Source organism: Epinephelus fuscoguttatus, linkage group LG15 (assembly GCF_011397635.1).
Source record: "Epinephelus fuscoguttatus linkage group LG15, E.fuscoguttatus.final_Chr_v1".
Lineage (NCBI taxonomy): Eukaryota > Metazoa > Chordata > Actinopteri > Perciformes > Serranidae > Epinephelus > Epinephelus fuscoguttatus.
Window position 1 is genome coordinate 36,530,375 of NC_064766.1, and position 24,417 is coordinate 36,554,791.

The 24,417-nt window shown below is 40.2% G+C and overlaps 1 protein-coding gene across 7 annotated transcripts in view; it reads right to left on the reverse strand.

Annotated features, from left to right (window-relative positions):
* Positions 1-24,417, reverse strand: part of LOC125901867 (adhesion G protein-coupled receptor L2-like) — a 115,362-nt gene that overhangs the window by 73,209 nt on the left and 17,736 nt on the right. For all 7 annotated transcript variants that reach the window (XM_049597838.1, XM_049597841.1, XM_049597839.1 and 4 more), the window contains exon 2: positions 13,274-13,487. In XM_049597838.1, the coding sequence (XP_049453795.1) occupies positions 13,274-13,349 (76 nt within the window). In that variant the 5' untranslated portion in view covers positions 13,350-13,487. The remainder of the gene's footprint in view (positions 1-13,273; positions 13,488-24,417) is intronic.

Below are 24,417 nucleotides of genomic sequence, written 5' to 3' on the forward strand. Positions count from 1 at the left end.
GATGAGAAAGGAGATTTGGGATTCGCAAAACAACACCTGCTTTTCAAATACAGACAACACCCTGAGAACTCCTCACTCTGCCACAACGGCTCATATTTCATTTCAGCCGTCGAATTGCAGTGAAACACTGAAAATCTAGTTGGACATATGGCCCCATTTCCCATGACACTTTAGTCCCCGCTCTAGTCCACCTTGCTGGGAATTGTTTCCAAAGACGGTGTCAGACAAGACCACAAACCCCGGGGCTACACCCGCCTTTCCCAGACAACTGCTATCAGACACTCTTGATTCCGATATAAGTATTCTAAAATAGAAACTGGCAATATAGGATAGAGTCCATTTGTGGTTAGATGAAGCGCTCTGAGTCATATCTCTTTTCTCCTTCTCGTGATACATGAATTCAGTGTAGCCACTTCAAATTCCAAAGCCATCATTTGTATTCATGGCCATGGCCTTTTGTCTAATTCCTCTCCTGAATGTTTCTTGACTTACCAAACAAACAAACAAACAAAAAAAAAACAGTAGGTGGGAGGAGAGAATCACATGCTCCATGTTGACGCATGTCTCGTTGAAGGGGTTTAAGGGTGAGGATTTGTCATATTGCTGAGGCAAAGCGTGACAGACCCTGCTGCTGCCTCTTAACTCCTCAGGTGGCATGATTTAGAGAAAGCTTGAACCTTCACGGCAGACACAGGTGTGTAATGTTTTTTTCTTTTAGGTGAGCAGCAAGAATGTAAAGGGAAATCCAGCATTTTTCAACCTGGGTCTTACACTCATAAGTGTGGCCATTTTGGCTACTGAGTCCTGCTAACGTTGCACAAACCACCTTAATTGTAAAGATAAAGGAAACACAACTCTGGCAACTTTTTTTTAGTAGCTGCACAAGTCTCTTAAAACTTTCCAAATAAAATTAATTTTACATAAATTAATGAATACTTTCAACATTTTGGGAAATATGCTTATTTGCTTTCTTGCTGAGTGTGAGGTGAGAAGATGCTATCTCTCATCTTTGTATAGTAAATATGAGGCTAGCAGCCAGTTAGCTTAATTAGCACCAGCAGCTAATTAGCTTAATTAGTGCACAAACAAGAAACAGAAGAAACACCGAGCCTAGCTCTGCCAAAGATAATTAAATCTACCTACCTCCATTTCACAGTTCACCAATTTACACAGTGTATCTTGTTTGTTGGTTCTGTCATACGATAAACAACACGTTGCGATTTTACAAGGGGGTTATGCTCCTGGAGCCTCGCTGTCACCACTACAGCACAGACTCCACAAAATGTCTGCACCTGGGCAAGAAATAGTCCAGGACACAACCCCCCATTTAAACCATAACATCTGGTTTTAATGAATGTTTTAGCATCTTAATGCTAAGCTAAGCTAACAAGGTGCTGCCTCCAGCTACCTGTTTATCGTACATCTAACTCTAAGCAAGAACAGTATTCCCCAAGATGTTTGACTCTTATTTTGAAATGCTCGTCTCTGAGTCTGACTGACATTTCACATTAAAACGTATCACACTGGCAGTAAAGCAAATTAGCAACAGGTGCTCAATAAAAGGTTTTAAGGTGAATGAATTTGCTGACGTTGATGCGAATTTGCGATAACTATTGGGATACTATTAACCCAGAGCAGCGTTGTATGGCCTAATCGACTGTAAGCAATTTTACTGAGTTTTCTTTCACTGAAATGCTTGACATTTGAGTTCCCTCTGGTGAACAGTTACAGTGGGAGTATGTATCTAGAGCTTTTATTATGAAAGATAAGAACTGAATAAGTGGATCTGGTATGCTCTGCCTTTGTCAAGGTTGAAAGAAGTAATAAAGTTTGCAATCTGGACTACAGAGCCTCTATGTCCTTTTTATACCTACCATGAGTATAGGTAAAACATTACTGGTTAATGCCTTTATGTGCAGTGCAAAAGCTCAGAAAAATCTACCTTGTTCTGAAAACAAATGATTTCACCTTTTCACCACGTATTCACGTCCTGTGTGAAAGTACTCATAGCCTTGAGTCATCTACACACATTGTTACACCTTCCCAACAAAGCAACCCAAGCCTTCACGGTAAAGTGTAGCATCTGTTTCCTTCTGTTAAAGTAGAATCATGATATATATGATACAATAAGTCATAACTTCAGGTGAAAAGGTAAGGTAGCTAAGCAAATAGTGAGCTTGCCTACTTAGTTCTCCGCTAGCTATTGTCTGTGTTGTGGCTGGACTGGAGAAAAGCATTTGAAATTAAATGTAAAATTCAAAATTACTTCTAAATTAATGTATTTTAGGAGGTGTGTGCTGCTAGTCTCCAGTATATGTACTGTTTTGCAGGAGACATATTTCCTGAATCTCTACAACAGAGGTGGCTAGTGTGAGTAGAGTTGTTGCAATAGCAAAACCAATATTGGAAAAGCCTCCGATGCTACCCAAAATACTGGCTCGGTATCTGCAAGTACGCAAGTCTTTGCAGTTGCAACGATCTGGTATCTGATATATCCGGACAAAATGACAGCTTTCCTGGATGTCAATTCTTCTTTGCCACTTTAAAACAACAGCCAACAGAAAGAGTTGCACTGTGCAGCAACTGGCAATTACTGATAAATAGCGTAATGTTAGTCGTTACAAAATGTCAGCAATATTTTACATTGGATAGTCTAACTGATTTAGGGTTTGACCCGTAATCATTTCACATACATACAGGGTTAGTAGTATACGGCTGTTCAAGTATTATTATCATTATTATTATTTTACATGATGGTGTTGGATTACTACGCCATATAAGCCGACACGCAGGTTCAAGTATTAGGATCAAAAAGAAAAAAAAACTTGTACAGAAACATCTCTGGTGTGAATTTACCATGACCCATTAGTCAAAATAGTCATAATCACGAGTGTAAGACCCATGTTTTAAAATACCAGAGATTTTTTCACATGCAAACCCCCTTTAAGAAATGTCTGACAACCCCACAATGTACACAAAATATTTGAAATGCACAGACCGTTCTGTTTTGATGTCTGGAATTACACAACTCACAGAAAATGTTTAAGTTTTGCCACAACTGATGCACAGTCGACACGGTGGATTACTTTGGTTCAACAGCACAGCCGGCTCAGCTGCAGAGAAGACTGCAGATGAAGAATTTCTCCCAAGGGAGAGAGAACTGAAGGAAAGAAGCCTGAAAGTGGAGAGCTATAATGACTGTGTCTTAATTTGGCCTCAAGAATCAAGGTTTTCTCCTCTGTCGATTGGTTGGATGATCCCTGACCCTGTGGGTGCACATCAAAGACAACCAGTGAGGAAGCAGGGGAGCATCATTACATCACTAATACATATAATCCTCTGTATGTACAGAGGGTCAGCGCTTAATAAAAAGACACTGTGACAAGTGACAAGAATAATTCAGTCGCAGAGACATTACCAGATGTAATGTCTTCCTGTGTTCGGGTCCATGGACACATCACTCGAATTAAAGCACAGTATAATACGACATCTTGTATAGTCTGCTGAGAAAACAACCCTTTCATAGAGATACAAATAACTGTCACAGAGGCTAAACATTTGAGCAAAATAAAAAATGTTCGACTTGGAAGATGAAAAACCTATATGCTCCCGGGGGAGATCCATTTTTGACAGAATTAGTTCATTGCTTGTTCAATATCTAACATATTGTTGCATCCCTTTTTGCAGGGAAGTTGATGAAACACGCAGAAAGAGGTGAATTAAAGAAACCCTCCCAAGTGTGGCAGGGGTATAGTTTCACAGGTTTGATCTACCCTGAGTGATGCTTAACTCCCCTTAAAGCCCAAATTTTACCCCTGCACTTAAACCCCAGCTGGATTTTCCGCTCAGGAAAACGTCTCAGAATGAGTCAGGTGCCTCCCTCAGGGTGTGTATGAAGGGGGGGGGGGATGTGGGTTTGTCTCCATCACATGCTTGTGTCTCTGTTCTTGTTTGCTGGGGCAGAGGCTCCACATTTCACCCTCTCCTAATCAACCCTCCTCCACCCAGCCCTGCCTGCACAGAGCCGAGCCCAGGAGGCTTATTCAGTACGTCACGCAGACAGAGTGTCAGGAGAAGCTGCAACTGGAACACGGATTACATGAATAATGAGCCACAGACTACAAGGATGACTAGGAACAGAGATCGGGGCCTCGAGACGATAATGAACAGACAATTCTGATAAGAGACACTGTCTTTATCACCATGCAGAGCCTGAATTAGCCTTTAAAGCAGTGGCGCTATCACTTTCACTGGGCGCAAGTCCATTTTGGTGCTTTCGTGTCTCCAAATAAACCCACTTGCCAAAGTGGATGGAGTGGTGTAGCTGGGGTTGTTTATGCAGATGAAGTGGCACAGTGCAATTTTGGTCTTCTTTTTGCCATGAAATTGCATTTCATCCCCAAAAACGAGATTTTTTGTGGCTTTAGTTGGTTCACAGAGAAAAAAAACCTTTCATGTATGTTTTGTTTTGCCTCTTTTATTTTGACATAAGTTTTTCATCTAGTGCACATTTCACTGCACATTAAAATACAACTTTTTATGCAATTAAGATGGAGCCTGTGCTGGCTTAGATTAACGGATGATTCTTATCAGGAATGTCTTCAGGACACATCCTGGGCTCCTGCTAACAATATTTATCCTGCTGCAGCCGCTTTTCCAGGCTGTACCCGGTGCACCAGGGCTGGACTTCTGTTCAACAGCATTTTAAAAATGTGATGGTCAAACCAATTTACAGTTGCACTCCACTTTAATAGAATACAGGAATGATCGGCCAGTGAATGAACTCTACTTAAGATACCTTCATGGTCTTCATACAGAAGTTCAATATGGTATTTCCATGACCCTTATGAATTTAATGTGAGGAATCTGAGTTATTTTGATGTTGTCTATGAAAAGTTTGGCTTTATCTTTGTTATATTTTTTATTTTCATTACATAATATCATGAAGTTCAATTTTTCTATATTGAGAGAGTATTTGTTCATCTGAAACCATTTAGGAATAGATGATAGCTCTTCATTCTCTTCTCAGATGAATGTGCTAAAATTGTCAAGTGAAGATGCCAGTCATGTGTCATCAGCAAATAAAAAAGCCACTACATGTCTGCAAACCCTAGGTAGGTCATTTATGTAAATTAGGAACAAAAGAGGTCAAAGAATGGAGCCCTGAGGTACCCCACAAAGTAGCTTAGTATCAGGAGGTTGGTATCAGAGAGCTACAATCTGCAAGGCTGGACTCACGTGTTAAAGGTAGCTGAGCTTGCATTACAGCTAGCTGCCAGCTGCCCATACAAGCTATTCATATGTTAGAAAATAAACCACATCGTGGGTGTGATGATTTTGTTTTTTAAATTTTTATCTTAGAAAGTTTAAAATCAGGGCTGGTCAATGTATCAATATCATGATATGAGACTTGATATTGTCTTAAATTTTGGATATCATAATATCATAAGTGTAATTTTCTGAACTTACAAGGCTGTTCTTTTATCTGTCTTTTCCCACTTACTCAAAATATCCACATTACTGATGATTACTTATCAAAAATAACACTGAGTAAATATTTGAGCACCAAGAGTCACAATATCGATATTGAGGTATTTCGTAAATAAATAAAATACTGCAATATTTGATTTACTCCATACTGACCAGCTCTAGCTAAAGTAAACACTTTGTAGTTGGGACAATAATTGAAAATGGCATTTTTATTTACTTCAAGGGCACTGAGCTGTAAACTCTTTATTATATGCTTTTTCTCCAGACAGACATTCTGAACAAAGGAATCTTTTTGTTGGAGGACGGAGCCACACGTTAAAGAATTTGAGAAATCTGTGACAACAGAAGGCTCATGCTGAAAGTGAAAAATCATTCATGTGGAAGGCCATAAATGAAAATCAGACTAAGTTGTCGAAGTTCTTCATTGTCGTATGTGTGAGAAGCGAAGCAGCTGCTTCAATGGCATTCTTAGTTCTTAGGCTACCTTCCAACAGTGCTTTTACAAATATGTATATATATAAAAAAGATAAAATAAAACAGACAGTCGGGTAAAATCAAATGAGAACCTTAGACATAAAATAGTGGACATTCTGTTTGTATGATATTGATAATGAATCAAATTGGTTTTAGAGATGGTTTTTAAAAATAGTCTCATGTTTGTTTCTGTTGCAATCATCATCGTTTGTATTTTGCAGTGTTCCTGTCACAATTTGCTAAAACTAAACGGATGTGAAAGAATTAAAAAAAAAATGCAGCATATTGCTGAACAAGAGTTTCCCCCTTCACAGATTTTTTCAAGCACAATTGGTATGCACCTTGTTGCTTTTTAGCTTCTTCTACAGTCATAGCCTAGCGAGCAAGGCTACCAAAAATTTGTCTATGGATAGTTATCTCCACCGAAGTTGTGACCGTTGCTTTGCAGGTTGTAACGGGCCGTCGAGAGTCTCCCATGCATACAAAGACTTTTTTTTTGCTAGCACACTGTGTATGCATACTACACATGTGAATGTACATACAGGGCAACAGGGGAAGTCTTTGTGGGCTTTTATACAGCTCTGTTTAGAGTCTCTCGGAGATTTACCAGGAAAGTCAGTGAAAAAAAACACACATCCAGTCACATTCCTTGGCTATAACCTGCTGCTATCTCTGGAACACTGACCACTTTGATTGGCTTGAGCGTGATGACCTTGCCCCATTCCCTTCCACCAGCATTCCGGTCAATGCGAGCAGAAAACAGGAGCGCTGATAAGAGATGCACAGATGGGGAGATCTTGATGACAGACAGTTTCCTGCCCCTCATCTTTGATGAGGCCATTGTGCCTTGTGCACTCAATGGGGATATGCGCTACAAGAGGGGGTCAATACCGATAGCACAAGGCAAACAAAAACGTTCTTTGTGCTTCGCTGTTTCCCTGAGTTTTTTCTTGCTGCGTACTTATTCAATTTCCTGCACGGCGGGAGAGGGCTTCCTTATCTTTGACTGTTTATACCTGCAAATCGGCTGGTGGCCTTTTGTTTGCAGGTGACCCACCCTTAGGTGACATTTAATTCCTGGACAAAAAATGTGTGGTCATGCTCTATGGCACAGCCTCTCAGCCTGAGGAGATTACTAATACAGTGGAAGCAACAGAGCTGCATTCATGGCCTGCAGTGAGAGCTAGCCGGCAGAGACAGAGAGAAAAAGACTCAACACACATTATTACACTGCTTTGAATCATACATGACCATAAGCCATGCAAAAGTGAGAGAAATGAAAAGAAACCATTGGTAGGTGAACCAAAGTGGAACCAGATTCATCTTATATTTTCACATCACTCCCTCTCTGCAATTTTTTATACTTGTTTACAAGAACAGACACATCAGTAAAATCTGCACACACACACTACAGCACACACTTGAGTAACAAAAAAAAAGCACACAAAAGCACATTTACCAAATCCATCATAATTTATTTTATTGATTGCCATCCTCTTTCCACTGTCGACATTAGTTTTACCACCAGCCTTTACTGTGTAAATCATAACCAGCCGAAAACAAGAATGTGAGACCCGAGCTGTTATGACATTTCTGATATACAGCAAGGAGGACAGGTAGAGACAAATGCATCATTTTTGAACGATTTTCACACTGAGTAAATATAATTGAGGCCTTGCTCTCTTTTTCTTTTTGTAACAGCGAGGGGGCTTTTTGTTCAAATGGCCTTCGTGTTTTTTTAAACACACAATGTGTCTCCAAAATCAAGCTCTCTTTAACAAATTAATGCTTAAAATGTATGTCACGATTAGAGAGAGGAAAAAACAAAACAAACAAACAAAAAAAAAAAAACAGCTGGAGTGGCTGTGCTAAAAAAGAAAATTCGTTGCCGCAGGTATTTAGTGAGAGCAACAATCTGCTTTGATTGCCTTAGCACAATGTCCCTTTGGTGTTAAATGTTATACGCCTCCTTTTGTTTTTACATGTTTGTTTAGCTCTTGTGCTTTTTGTTCAAATGAAATTAGTTCTGACATGCCTCCAAGCTATTTAAAACTATTGGGTGAACGTTGAACCGCGCCGAAATCCGACAGGTTCTTGTTGCCTCCGTAAATACTTCTGTCTCCGTTCCAAACCTGATTTATATTGTTGGCAAACACCTCCCCGCACACAAAGAAGGGGAAAAAACTCAACAGCTTTCTATAGTGTAGACTTGATTTTATTTGAAACCCTTCTGCTTCCACTCAAGATTAAATGCATTACTTTGTTATGACAGCTGAACCCTCCTGTGAAGCAGACTTACACCGAGCAAATCCAAAAGTTTAGATTCTGAGGCAAACTACTTTGTGGTTGTAAGCGGGACTCATCTATTATTTGAATTAGGCTGCCTGGAAAAAAAAAACAAGTGCGGACAGCGTTTAAGAAAGGAAAGAGTGAGGTAGGCATCTGCTCTAATGTTTATACAACCTGTTACCATAAGGGGTGTGAATTGAACGTCTCTGAGACGCTGCGAGCGAGAGAGATTTAAGGCATGCTTTACAAATGAAATCAAACTGTCAGAAAACTGTTGCTCCCAGCCCATTAAATTAAGTGTTTGTTCATCAGCTGGCAATATAACAACTTTTACAATCTCGACTAAACACGCAATAAAGCAAAAGCTTTTCTCCTAAAGGGAAAAGAGCTTTGCTCTCACATTCGCATATTGGATGGAAACATTTCTTGCTGCTTTTGCTTTTAACAAAAACGCACTCAGGAAATCGCTGTTGCAATAAATCTAGGATGACCCTATCAAGGGTGATATTGTATTTCATTTCCTCTGAGTGAAACACTGATCCTGGAGATTCATGTGACTCTGGCTCATTTCAATTTCATGTTCTTGCATGATTCAAAACTTTCCAGGTCCTCAGTTATTATTAAAACAGCACATTGTTGTGCAATGCTGTACAGAAATGTATCTGGGGCTCTGTACTCAAACTGCAAAGCTGCATACTGCGGGGATTGTGGCAGAACGATGACAAAACTGTATTAGAAATAAAGACAAAAATAACAAACGTGATGATTTATCTGTCTCCATGTGGCTCCCAATCTGTAGGAAAGCCTATTCAATCCAGATGATGAACCCCAGCCTTACTTCTTGAAATGCTTCCAGTTGTGCAGAATTTTCATGCAAGACTGATATATCAGATTTTTTTTCTTCCTCTGTGCTTGTTCTCACCACACAGATTGACCAGTCATCTGTGAATCTCCCATGGTTTAGCTGATAATTCATGATCGCCCTGCCATGGACCCGCAGCATTCAATATGAATTATAAAATGGCAAGCCAAGCATATCAATGGATGACAGACTGGATGTGTATGGCCCGGGGCCAGAGAGGAGTTAGAGCACAATAGCTTCCCCCATTCAGTCAACCCCAGGACTGGAAATGCCAGTGTGGCACGAGGGAGGGTCCTCCATCAGCACAATGTATGGCACTGCTTGAGACAAATGTTGTGCTGAGACGTATTGTTAACCTTTACAACCTTTTGGGGAGAAACACAAGCATGCTGGTATGTTCAACCGAGGAATATTTCACAATCTCCCTGAGCGAGAAATGTGCAGCGCGTTATCCAAAGCAGCGGGGGGCTCAAAACTAACAGAAAAAACAGAGCAGAAGTTCTTTTTTTAGGAATCCATTGCTCCTTTTTGCATTTTTTCCTTACACAAGATTCTTGTGTCTACTGACTTGATTATTCAAAAAACCTGCATACTAATGTCCAGCATTCACACTGCCCATGCTGGAACACTTGCTAGGACCTAAACAAACACTGCCTCTTCGCTCTGATCCTCGTCTCTGCAGATACGACACAAACCACTTAATCTTTTACATTTCCCTTTTGTGCAGTATTTAGATATGAAGGCCAGAGTGCCTGCTCTCTCCTCCTGGCATTTAAACACAACAGCCAACTAAAAGCGTTGACACTAGACTTTACAGCATAATCCCCCCTGAATCTGGCTTTCTTTACTTTAAAGATTCAGATAACAGCTCTCATTCAGTCACAGCAGGTATGTGCCTGTGCACTTGCCCCACCTTTGTGGCTGCTCCCTTTGAATCTGGTCGTCGTCTTTCATATGAGCAGACTGGGCGGTCTGAAACATCTCAAACAAATCTGATACCTGCGTGACCTAGTTTACTCCAGCAGGAGCGTCATTTTATAGATCTGTTATATAACGGCGCAAGGATGGAGAAGTGAAGGAGTGCAAATAGTGAGAACAAAAAATAGCACATATGGGGAATTTGGAAATGACGTTTTCTCTGTACAATTATACCCAATTAAAAATCTTAAAAAGACAAAAAAAAATGGACATTTAAGTTTTATATTTTCATGCCATCAAACCCCATTTTAAAGAGTATCTATGGTCACTTTTAGCAATAGTTATTCTTTATATCTTAATTTTGGCTAATTATTGGTTCTCACTGTATCAAAGCTATACGTAATTGCTAGTTCGAACCAAACCTTTCCTACTTCCTTCCTACTACATCCTACTGCCTCAAAATTCACATTAAAGCATCTGACTGGCAAAAACGAGGCCGGCTTTCACAGTGTGTCATCACCTTTTAAATTTATACGGTGAACTTGTTAGCAAACAGTTCCAAACAGTACCTGTGGGTAGCAGTTGCCTAATGTTGCTCTGTCATATCCAGCAGTTACAGAGCAACATTAGCATCCATTTGGATCCAAAAATTGGGACAGAATCATTTGTATACAGATGCTGTTTAAATAATTTGCTTATAGTGATCAAACAGTCCTCTTACAGTGTTCATTTAGGGTCTGTTCATACATGACAACATATGGAAAACACTTTAAAACTATGGTTATTCTTTTTTTTAAACTTTATTTGCAAAGGGGAAAATAACCTGTGACTGAAAGCGCCCTCATCAAGTCTATTGATAATGCCCTGTTACATAATGCCCCCTTGAGCCGGCCCTTGGAGGCAGAAGAATTGGCAGCTAGCCTGGAAGAGGACAATATCAAAATGTTTCCATAGGCTGGTTTGAACGATCCAAAAAAAGAGAACATTTAAGAAACTGCACGCGGAGGATGCTGAGGCTGACACTGTTCCACGCAATCAGTGGCTTAAGGACCAGTGGGGACAGACGAGACAAAAATACACAGCGGAAAACATTTGAAATGCCAATGAGAGCGGAAATTTATTTTTGAGTACCTGATGGTAATTTGAAGTGTTTGAAACAGCTGCACTGTATTTTTAAACAGTCAGTAACTAAATAGAGATGATAATCTGCATGGGAAATAAAGAAAAAGAAACCAGTTATAATAATTATGTGCTTATAATGATCGCTTTGACCCGGCCAGATGTGATCACATTAAGCTGTTTCAATTATCCTCTGTTTTATCTCCGTTTTTGGTCTCTACCAGCTCCCGGGGGAAATATTTGTCTCCTCAGCTGCTAAATGCTCCATTATGTTCACCAGATAGTCTCTTACTGTGTCTGTCTGTGCTTTGGTGCTGAGCGGGTAGTGTGGGGTGAGTTTTTAGAGTTTTTTTGCTGGAAACTGAGAGTGAACCAAAACCGTAAAGTTAGGACAGCTGACCAGTGAGCTGAAACTCGGTATAAAGCTGAGAGAGCTTCAGATTCAGGTGATAGTTCATCTGCAGGTTCACTATGACTCCTTCACATTGTCATTTAGTATATTATTAATATAAAATTATTGATTGTAGCAGCTTTAAGGGATATAACTTAAACGGTACGCCTGCTAGTGGACAATCCCATTTGATTTTTCACACATTGATGAAGTTTGTCAAACCAAAGGCCTGACTCGTGTTCATTCTTCCAATTTGCCGGGGAAGTCAATACCACCAGAGTGAAAAATCACTTTCTTTTCAGCTGTGTCAATGAGCATTTCAATGCGTGAGGAATGTTTTGGGTGAAAGCGATAACCTGATTAAACTCTCTCCTGGTGAGGGACATGAGGCAATTATCAAGTAGAGTTTTTGTTGCCGACACAGTGATGGAAGTGTAGATCATAACGCGCCGGGATGCCGGCCCTCCGGGCTGGACAGGCTGAAGGTGAGTGGCATGTGGATAGAATCAGATATTGTTTTCAGAGGGACCCACACACACACACACGCTCACTCACACGCATTCCTTTATTGATGGATGGGCAAATATGCATTCTTAGGCCTGAGAGCTCTCACATCAACTGAAACCCAAAACCTGAACTTTCTGCATACCAAAGCAATATTCCTCTTTAAGAAATCCAACTATTCAACTCAGTATCTCAGCCAGGCCAAATCAGAGGGTAATTCTTCAAATGCCTCTCTTCCATATTATCTAAAATTGCTAATCTACAAAAAAAAAAAGCACCTCCACTTTAAAAGACTGCTGGGATAGCCTGCTCCATAGCAATCTGTCTTTGTTAACAAATTGTATACTACAGCCAGACCTAAAATAAAACTGGAAGAGAAATCTATCTCAGAACAAAACAGCAAGAGGGAGTTCAAGGGCAAAATCCAAATTGAAAAGGAAGCCCCCAAAATAATGTGCTTCAACTATGTATCTGTAATCAATGCTTGGCACACAAGCATGTGATTTTGGGTTACTTTGTTTCCTGGTACAATGGGACTGAAAGGGGGAAAAATGTAATGATCATCATTAAGCAGGCATACCAGCATCAGTGGTTTTGATGGGCATGTAACAGACGGGAGTGTTTTGTGACAATACTTGTAATTACAGCCAAATGTACTAATCAAAAGTGAGGGAAGGAAGCAAAAAAGAGCCTTGGGATGTCATTGCAGACAATTAAAAACACTGACACATACTTTCCCCAGTCTCCGAGTCTGGCGCTGAATCAATTGCCCTGCTTTTGATGCTTTCAGGTGCACTGGCTGCAAAGAATGATCTGATTTAGGCAAAAATAAAAATGCATCTACTCTCTGCGGCTCTGGTACCTCAGAGTACACTCAGACAATCTGCTATGAAGCTCACATTGCAAAAAAAAGGTACGGTTATGAACCTTTAAGAGAAGGTCTCTGAAACACCGTTTGAGCGTTGTTCTGGGAGTGAATGAAATGTGTCAGTAAACGTGTCCATGGGTTGGCAGGAATGTTCAATGAGTTCAGCGCAAAGTGTTTGAAACACATTTTTCACAGTCCAAGGGTAAAACCATTGAAGAAGAACTATTATCACATGCTGAAGAACGTGTGCTAATAAATTCCACACATTCATACTGTAAGCTGAATAATAAGTGGCTTCTTGAAAGGTTGACCAGAATCACATTAACACTTTCTGTCACACAACTCCATGGTAACTCACCTTGTGAGCAGTGAAAGCAGAAGAGAAGGAGCAAGAGGCAGCGAAACATCGGACACCTCCACAGTGCAGAGGCCATTGTGCGCTGTATGCAGACAATCCAGGGAGCCTGTTAGCTAATAATAGTGGTTCGGTGAGTCGCAGTGGAAGAGTGGAAAGCTGGAGCGATGTCAACGATCAGTAGTTCTCGGAGACGTATCACCAGTCATCTTTTCATCTGGGGAAAAGAGAAGAAAGAGCATAAAAATGGAGGAAATGGACGGTTATCATAAGTATCATCACAGACACAGGCGTAGAGCTTGGGGGGATGTAAGGGACGTGTCCCCTTAATACTAAGAATGTGCATTTGTCCCCATCGATAAAAACATTAAAGCTGAGCACCTTTATTTTGACAAAATTAAAAACATTTACACCATAAATTGGTGCAATATAAATTCACAAAAATGCAGGAAATTTTCTGGTGGAGGGCCCCCGAACTCGCGTTATATATATATCTGGATTCTACAAGCATGCATTAAATAATATATAAATTAAATATAGTCAAATACAATTCTGAACACCCTGAAAATACATCCCTGACTGCTGTTTGAATAGACAAAAGCATTTTTCGCACAATTATTAAAACATCCTCCTAAAATGTTTATGACGGCACCAACATGAAAACAAAGCAGACAGGGTGCCTGGTTCCCGGCACTTATTCAGCACTCTGCGACGTGTTACAACACAATGTTTACACTGCTTCATTCTCCCACTCTTCCCCGTTCAACCTTCCCCATTTACTCCCGGATCCCCGCGGGAGAAAGCGTGTCGCTCCAGCAACACGTTCACACAGGACGCCATTAGAGACACAGCTGCTTTGAGAGCTACTTTTGTCTCCTTCCTTATCAAGGGGTGGCAAAAAACAGCCCTTTGTCTGCAAACGCAGCAAAAGGTTAGAGCCTGAGACGGACTAACACACCAGACAGATAAGCTGCTTACCAAAGTCAAACACCGAGGAGGGATGTGTTGTATCATATGTGAAATGCCACACACACTCACACACACAGAGACTCACATATGCATGCCTGCACAAACACATAACCAATGACATGCACACTTCTGAAGATGTAGACACATGTGTAGACAGCATTCACCACCCACACGAGCACACACACACCAATATATTGTAGCTTGTTTATTCCCATGTGGTTACTATCCAGCATCTCCCCACTGCACACGCACACACACACACACGCACACATCCACACTGTAAACAGGATTGGTCACTTGGTAGCCGTCGCTATGCAAAGGAGAGTGAATGTTTCCCGTCTCTGAATGCCTCTCCTCCAGAGCCACTCGTCAACTACCCTGATTATTTTATAATGAACCTAAATTTGAGCAGCACAGCAGTCAGCTCTGATCGCTCTCCGGGCCTCACTAATGCGCTTGGATATTTTTGGCAACATGTGAACCCACAAAACATGGGAAGCTTTCACATTAGCATACTGAGTAATAATTTAAGTCACCATGGGATTCATTCTATACATGACCAATGCCTGGTCGGAGGATAATAGCAGACAAAAAAAAATGAAAAGGCCTGGGCTGGATCTGCACCTAGCAGCCTGAGAGTGTTTATTTTCATTTGAGGTCACCCTGGCTGAACAGTTGTGCAGCACAGTCTGTGCCAAGGAAACGCACATACAGCTAACTTATAATTTATCAGTTAAACTTGGGTGGTTTTTATAGGAAATGTGGTTTTATTGTCTTCCAGTTGTTTATCTGCCAGTGGCGCCAAACCAGATCAGATAAGATCAAACTGGAGGGTGCGAGCTCTCCTGAGCGGGAAGTCTCGCACCACATCCACTGAGGCTGCTGACGCTCCTCTAACAAGACTGCCACCACTTCAGCATGAGGCACAACACCAAATCTCCTGAGACACACGTGACTTCTTCCTCAGCCATTTATCTTCTGCAAATATGAGGCCTGGGGCCATGGGGTAACCATAATGGTGGTTGACAGGAGGAGATTGGAAACTGTTGGGGGGACATCCCCCTGCCCTTCTGGCCTGCTGGGCCTGCTGAGCCACACAGCCCCTCCAGACACCAGGGGGCGAGAGCCTGCCAGGCCTCGCGGATGCAGACTTGCCCTCACCACCCCGGGGTTCTTTCTCCTGATCAGCCGTCTCCCCGCTGAGTAACATGTCTCCTTTCTCCCTTAAGCTGGTGGAGGACACAGCCATGCTCATCTTCCTAAAAACACTGTTTTGTTTGGTGGGATTTCTGCACTGAATCGGCCCGGACTTGAGATAAAAGGATTAGGCGATTAACATTAAGATGCTCTACACAGGCACTGACAGACGTATCATAATTTCACATCAGGGGACAGGGGGGATGATGGTTGTGGGGGGCTAGGATGATCTCAAGCAGAAAATGATTTTAAGAGGTAAGCGAGGCATCGTTAACCCCTCAGAGATTGTGCTGAGGAATTATCTACACCAACCCCCCCTCCCCAAAGCCTGGGAATTGAGGTTACTTGTTTCTCGGCCAGCGATTTTAGCATAATGATCATCATGTTCCACTGAGGCAGATACGTTAAGGAAAAAAAAAACAAAAAACAAACTAGGTACACAGTTATGACTAACTGTCACCACCTACACTAAATCTAATGAGCTCAACGCTTAATTTACACCAGAAGACCACTGACAAAAGAGAAGTTATTAGTTTTCATCTGTGCCTTCAGCTCCTCGTCCTAAAAAAATACAAGTATATAAATCCCCTCAGGATTTCTCTCTCTATTAACAGTATGTCTTTCTGGAAACAAGACCAAAAAAAAAAACAACCCACCAATGGAATGAAAAATGATACGCAAACATTCACGACATCTGTTTTTCTTTGTCTGCCATACATACACAGTGGAAACCCAAGGAGAGAAATCTATCATCAGTTAAGATAATGGAGAGAATCACAGTCCACAGCCAATTTTTCACATCAGCCTGATAGAAATAATAAGCAAGCATTTAAAAAGAGGACGGCAAGCAATTAAAACATAATTAAAATAAATGGATAGAAGGAGACAGCCCACATGTCTTCACATGAAATACAAGGCTGCGTGCAACAGCCGGCTGAATGAATGTGAGTTTCCTTTTGACAAAGCTTGTGTCTGCCTCACTCAAGCTGGAGAGGCATCCAGTGAAAGAGCGAGCGGGAGAAGGGGGGAGTTTGGGAGTTTCTAAGCCGGGAGGGACTAAATGGATGGGAGAGGGAGAGCAGAGGAGGAGAAGAATGGAAGGGGGAGAAAGAGAGGGGCGGTAGGGTCACCGCGGAGGATTGACAGCCTGTGAGTATGGCCTGACCTCCCGGGTTCGCCTCCAAGTTTTCTCCACAGGCTTAGAGAAGACAAAAATAAAGCCCAGGAATGTTAATTTATTTTCAATTGTCAACGCCGAGAAGAGAGAGATAAAGAGCGCATACATACATATCAAGTAAGACTGGGACAAAACTAATGCGCAAGTCCAAGTGTAAGCTGAAAACCTACAAGTGAAATAGAGATGTGGCTCTGTTGAGCTGGATCTTGCCAACACAATGATCCGTCTTCCACTCTTTGAATAACTACTAATTTGGAGAACTTTGGGCCCCGCCCCCATGCCCTACATTCAGGGCAAAAAAAAGACACATGTGAGAGGGGAATTTCAAACATCACAAAATGGTTGATGGGCTAGAAGTAGGAGACGGGAACTACAGGAACTAAGAAAACACAGCCTCCAGACAGTTTTTTTTCCGTCCTCGGTGCACCCTGATGTTCCCAAGGAACTCTTTTGTCATGACAGTCCTGTCAGGGTTGCGCTTTCAACCCCTACAGGGACATGATGTCATTTCCTTGGCTCCACCAGAGATGCAGAGAATTTGCCATCAACTGCCAGACACAGAGATGGGCTGACACGAAGCTCAGTCTGCAGAGTGTGTTTTCTCAGCACCGAACTGATAAGATAAACCATCAGGATAAACAGGTTGTAAACTGTGGTTTACAGCTGACATAATTAAGACTTCTCAAATGTCTCGAATATAGCAGGAATAATTTTACGGTCGGCGGGAAATTAAGTCATTTTGTGAAGCAGACATGACATTTAATGGGCTAATTAATTAACTTGTGACAAGTCTTGACTTGTGAAACAGCAGTTTAAACTTTAACAGGCAACAAAATATCCTGAAGGTAGAGCTGCAGCGATGAGTCGACCAACTGATCAACAACCATTTTGACGATCCATTTCTCGTTTTGAGTCGTTTTCTTTCAAAGTTCTCAACTGAGAACTTTCACTGGCTTTCTAAGTTGTCTATCGTGGTTAAATTAATACATATCAGTGGGGTTTGAACTGCTGATTTGACAAAACAAGCAATTTGAACATACATTTGGCCTTTGGGAAATTCAGATTTGGATATTTTATACTATTTTCAGACCAAGTGATTCATTGAGAAAAGTCTTGACAACATTTAAAAGCAGCGTTAACTTTAACTTTAGAGAAACAAAATATTCTAAACAAACCTCTTTTATTTTTTTTTATAAAAGTAGAGATGCATTGATGAACTGACTGACAAGTATTTTGATAGTATAACATTTTAAAAAGAATTTCACTGGTTCTAGATTGGGTGCATTTTCTGGTTTTCTTAGTCTGCTACTCTGGTCAAATGAATAGATACAAATCGGTTTTGAGCTGTTGATTAGACAAAACAAGCAATTTGACCAAACATTTGGAATTCAAGAAATTGTGCTGGACATTTAGATATTTTATATTATGTTTTGGACCAACTGGGAGAAGTTTTGAGTAAGTTTAAAAACCGTTTTAACTTCAACTTGAGAGCAACCAAATATCCTAAATCAACCTTTTAATGCTTTTTTTGATTAACGTAGAGTGGCAGCAATTAGTCAGTTAATCAATCGTTAACTATTTTTATAATTTTAAGTCTTTTTTTTTTCATTTTAAGAATATTTTCTGGTTTTCTAAGTTTTCTATTATGGTCAGATTAATATATATAAATAAGTAAAATGAGGTTTGCTGTGCTTATTTTTGTGTATTTATATGGATGAATCAAGAGTTATGAGACACATTTTTGTGTACTAAATATTTGGGCTGTGTCTTGTGTAAATTTGCCATTAACTTTTGGGATTTTGAATGTTAATCAACCTATTCTGTTCGCTCAAATAGTTGAGGGAACCTTGAGCGGTGGTTTCTGTGTGATCATGGACACACCTTCAATACAGCTGAGGACAATCATACAATTATGGGCTGTATTTAAGCACTGTGTCATTTTCTGATGTTCGAATTTGCCCTGAGAACAACATTTTTTAAAATAAATCAATGCAGAGGTATTATAAGTGTGTGCTGGAACTCACATTCAAACTTTTAGGAGCAACAAATTATCCTAAACAAACCTTTTTCAATGAGTTTTGATAGCTGATGAGTAGTCGATTAATCGATAACTATTTTGATAATCAATACATCGTTTTAAATCTTTTTCTTTAAAGAAGAAATTCACTTTTCTAAGTCTTCTATCATGGTTAAATGGATATGTATAAATGAGTTCTGAACCGCTGATTGGACAAAACAAGCAATTTGAACATACTTTTTGACATTTTATACTATTTCCGGATAAAATGATTTAAGAAAAGTCTTGACGAGGTTTAAGAGCAGTTTCATCTTTTTTTTCATTGCAACACAAACAGATGTGTTTATAGAAGTCAAAAGAAATGATATGGTTTTGCTCCATTTTGATGTACAGTTTGTTGCACTGTTTGCTTTAGGGCTGCAATTAATGATTTTCTTTATTGGTTATCGTACAAATTATTTTCTCAATTAATTGTTGGACTAAAAAATGTCCATAAAAGTTCCCCAGAGTCACAAGTGCCATCTTTAAACATCTTGTTTTGTCCCACCCAACAGTCTAAAACTGAAAAACTTTCAGTGCATTATTAGAAAAGAATAAAAAAAAAAAAAGAGTATTCACAGTTGAAACTAAGGCAAAGTCTGCAGCCACTGAATGGTTGGCAGTTTTGATGACAGGAACAATTGATTATCAGAAATACTTGCAGATTAATCTACTGACTAATTGATTTTTTCGGCTAATGGTTCCAGCTCTAGTCCTGCTTGATTTATTTTTTAGGAAAATATATCTTTGGGTTACTTTCTATGCACCAGCGTGTGCTACTTATTCCATCATAATTACAGCTCGTTTCAGTGCCTATAAATAATTAATGTGTCAACAGATGTTTATGAGACAGTTAATAGATCAGGGAACTTCTTACATCTTCTGTTCAGGTGTGGGTCAGAACGAGTTCTTGTAAGACTTAAATATGCAAAACTCTCATTCAAGGCACTTAAAATGCAGCTTTTATGTCTTCTTTTGTTTCCAGGATAAATGGCTCTACATTAAAGAGGCATTAAGAAGAACTCTGAAAAGAAAATATGCTTTTAAGTTGAAATGTTCTTCAGTGCGGCTCAAAAAGCCCAAACAGAAAACCCCTGAAAGGTGTAATGCTTCACTATTTTATTGAGAGAGAGCACAACAGTTGGTGTGTTCAGCAGCTCTCGGCCAAATGATTGAGGCAGTAGATAAGATAGAGTGCCAGCGGGCAGATGGACATAGTGAAACAGAGAGGGGTGAGCAAAGAAGCTTAGTAAAGTGAGGAGAACAAAGGCGACCCAGACTGAACAACCAGGTTAGTGTCAAGCAAAGTGAGGAGAGGGCGGTGTGTAGTCTTCAAAAAGGAGCCGTGTGGAAGAGCGGGCACTTGAAAAAAGGGTAAAAGTGGTTGTTTCTGTCAAGGTCTGTGGTTGAAATCACCTGTCAACGCAATAATGAAACTCACTACTATTATTATCTCAGCCTGCTTCATCCATCAACAGCAATCCTGACCTACAGGCTGCACCTGTACTCATGTCAATTAATCCGCCATTTATTTGTACAATTAATCAGTTAATTTCTTAGTCTATAAAATTCCAACGTGATGTCTTTAAATGACCCAAAAGCACAAAATATTCTTTTTAGTACAACTAAAAAATGAAATTAACAGGAGAGAAGCTGCGATTTTATGCTGTTTTAATTAAAAAAGAACTTACATTTTTATCAAATAATTGATTTTTTTCTATTAATTACTTTAATTTTCCTTCAAATACCAACTAATTGTTTCAGTACTGCCTGACATATCTATAATTATTACTTTGTAACTTGTAATTTTGACACATTTAAAGATGTACAGGATTTTCAGAAAAAACAATGTATAGACTCACACAAAAGTAATCCCTCTTAATTATCAATTAAAAACAGACACCAGAAGTGTGTGTCTGCTCTCTGCCTGTATTTTGTTATCTTATTCTTAGTTTTCTAAGGGACTTATATGATGTTTACATTTAAGCTATCAAAAACGACGAACAAAGCACCAAAAAATGCAAATACAGTGAGTCAGAATGCACAGCAGACAAAGCTCATTCCCAAATGCGAGTGAATCTGAAGTTGGCTTTCACTTTCACCAGTGAGCACTGAAAGAGAAGGTGGGGATGAAGAGCGACGCAAAGCTGGCCTCTTTTCTGTTAGACAGGTAGTTAGCATGCTAAAGTATTAGGAATGTGAATCGAGAACCGGTTCCAAATTGTTTGACTCAACAGAATCATACGCGTCCCAAACTTACAGAACAGAACGACAATGTTTTCCCGACAGTTGTATATCGCAACAAACAATGACATCAAACTCGTGCGTCTCAGCTGCTGAAATCTGAAAGAAGTCATAGCGGAGACGAAGAAATATCCTAAACATGGTTTGATTCCACGAAGAAAGGCAACAGCAGTGCTGCATGTAATGTCTTTAAAATGATATTTTCAAGTAAGGGTGTAAACACTGCAGCAATATGTTGAAACATCTCTGTACCCAACATGGGCTCCAGGAATGTCATGCATTTGACACTCTACGCACGAGTGCCACTGCTCCCCAGCTGAGCAGCACGTCGGTTACTGAGGGTAAATATCCTGTTATAATACCATTAGCGCCGCGCAGGCTTAGCAGGTTTTTTCTTTGACAAAGAAAATGGTTAAACAGTGAAGCTTGTGCACACCTGAGTCACAGCCATGCCTCTTTTCCACTCTGTTTATATACTAGGTTCAGACTGTGAGATGACACAACAGTTGTGCTGATGTAACACAGTTAAAAGTGCACTTCGTTTAGTTTATAGCTATTGCTAATTTTCAACTCTTGTCACTAGTTGGGCTTTTACATGTGGACCTAAATGGTTATTAGAAAAATATACAATTTAAAACATCATACAACCACAACATTATACAAGCACAATAAAAAATATAAACCACAATCCACACACTACAACACACATTACCACAGTACATGTGCCACAATACAAACATCACAACACTACAATGGACATGCTACTATACACATACCACAATACCCCAAAACACTTACATTTAAAGTTTGAGCACATTTAATAAGAGTGGCTACAGCTCTGGTTTGCTTTGAGCCAGCGTTTGACTTTTGTTGTGACAGATTTTTAATCTGTAATCAGTTTGATTTCAGTTGTATTCCAGAGTTGACAGCCCTTTATGGAAAAAGCTGACTGTCCCAATTTAGATTTAATATATAGCATTTTACAACTGACATTCACGCTGCTCCATTCTTGTTGCATATCTACATTTGTAAATGTTATTTAACATTTAAAATTTCTGTTGAGTATTTGTGAATTGTATCTCTATTTATTAGTTATTTTTGTTTAGTGTTATTTTTAATGTTTCCTGTGGAAATTAACGTGCTGCATATCACCTCTTCTGTGCCTCCTGGGTTTCCGTAGCTCCTCTGTCTGCCCCTCAAAGTGCCGTTTTGCACTGCTCGGGGTAAGTCACATTGAAAAATGCCGCTGCACTGCTTTATTAGTTACTCTGTTAATTAAGCAGTTTCTGTTGTAATCTTTAGGGCATATTGTTTACTGTTTTTAGCGTCACGTTAGTTTGCATACATTTTTCACTTGAATTTTTACCACCATTTGTACGAGGGCGAGCCGCCTTGTGCCATGTGATTAACATAGCGCTGCAGTTTTTAATATCCAATTTCTGGTGTAACGTGACGTATGTTATGTTTTTAGGAGCAGAGGTGCAGAAATAAGTGTTCAGAAGACAGTTAATGTGCCATACTGTCTTTTGCAGGAGAAAATAAATGCTGGAAAACGATATCTTCCAGTCTCATCTGCCCATGTCCTCGTCCACACGTTACACTGATGCTGAAAACCGGTGTAGGCCTACTTTTTTTTTTTTACATACAGAAAATTGATGAGGAATTATAAAGAACCACACCGACACGCAGAATCGATAATGGCATGACAATCAATTCCTATCTCTGCTTTCCATTACAACTAATGTAACATTCCTACAATAGGACCTTGCAGTGTATGTTCAAGCAGTGTAAGAAGGAGGAGACACGTTTATGAAAAATACCTTTAAACCAACTGCTTGCTATGGAAACGTTTCATGGTGATTCACTGCTCTTTACATTCTCCAGCTCTGCACTTTACAAAGGTTACTTGGGCTCATTCTGTGCATTCTGCAAAAGCTGAACTACAAATTCGAAAATGTGTGCGGAGAAAAAAAAAACAACCTAAAATGTCAGTTTCATTCTCTGATAATCAGCCACAGGTTACTCTGAGCTCAGTAGCCAATCCTGCTTGGCATTGAAATGAATAGGCTGACCTCGGAGCAGTTGGTTAAGCAGTGGGGTCGCCGGCGAGGAGCAGAGAGCAGCTCCACACTGACACGCAAAAAGAGAGGTTGCTTCATTTCAATCAGTCTCTTCAGAGATGCACTGACAGCTGCACTTCTCGCCTCCTCCACGCATAATTCTAGCACTCCCCACACAAACACACCCACCCACCCACACACACACACTGCTCACCTCCAGCTCTCTGCAATGTTAAAAACACATTTTTACCAGAGACACCATGATTGGCCTGACAGCGCCCCCCCCCTCCACATCACCTCAACTCACAACACACTCACAACAGATTCATTCACTCCTCAACACGTCTCCAGCAGGTGATGTGTTGATGTTCACACCTTCTGGGGGAAAAAATGCATCGACACCATGTAAAATTTTTACACACTGCAGCGCCATTCAAACTGGATTAGTTTTCTGCAAAATGTACATTGAGTGACTGCTAATACAGAACACGTGTGATGTTAATGAACAACATGCAGGCGAAGAGAAACGTGCGTAATCAGTCCCCAGTGTTGCAGAACTCCATTCATGTCCTGCCATCGCAATGAAAATGTATCATAATAATCAAACGCAATTTCCGCAACTGACAGCAAACTTGTTTAAACGATGACAAAACAGGAAAAATGGGCCGAAATGTTGCATCTGGAGCAAAGTGATGTCAGTTTGGGGGTTAAAGCCAGAGGGGAGCTTGCCGAGTCCCTCTCCCTCCCCCGTCCGCCCCCAAAGGAAATGACACATTATTTGCAAACTATCTCAGGGTTGTCATTTCGGATGGGACTAGCTGAGGTTTTATCAGAGGTTATTTGGGAGGTCCCAGATTTGGCCGGCCGCTAAAATCCGCACAAGTTACTGACATGGCAAGATTCAGATGGGACTCAAATTTACAGACATGCTTCCATTTTCGATTACATTTCCCCTCCTCCCTCCCCGTAAAATTAATCCCATCCAACTGGGGCTTACAACAAAGTGGTACAATGACAAAGTGACACATTTGTTGCCAAAAGCGAAAAGCACTTAGGTTTTTTTTTTTTTAAGAAATATATGCAAATTGGGCAAACACCATTAGTCCTTGAGGGGAGGGAATAGTTGGTTGTGTAACCAAAAAGAAATTTTTAATTGCATGCAAGCGCGGAGATTTGGCTTCAGTAGTGGGTGAGAGGCACAGGAGGTCACAATTTCCTGTATTTCTATATTTATATCAATCCAGCAAATTACATATTATTATGAAACTGGTAATTGAGCTTCTAAATCATCTGTATTCTTTTTTTTTTTTTTATTAAGTGCTGTGAATAACCATATTATTAATGCACTAACGCAGCTGAAATTCATATCTAGTTTTTGCTGTTGCTGGTAGAGACCTCATTCACACAGCTGGAATGACGAGTTGATTAATCGATAAGTCCATTG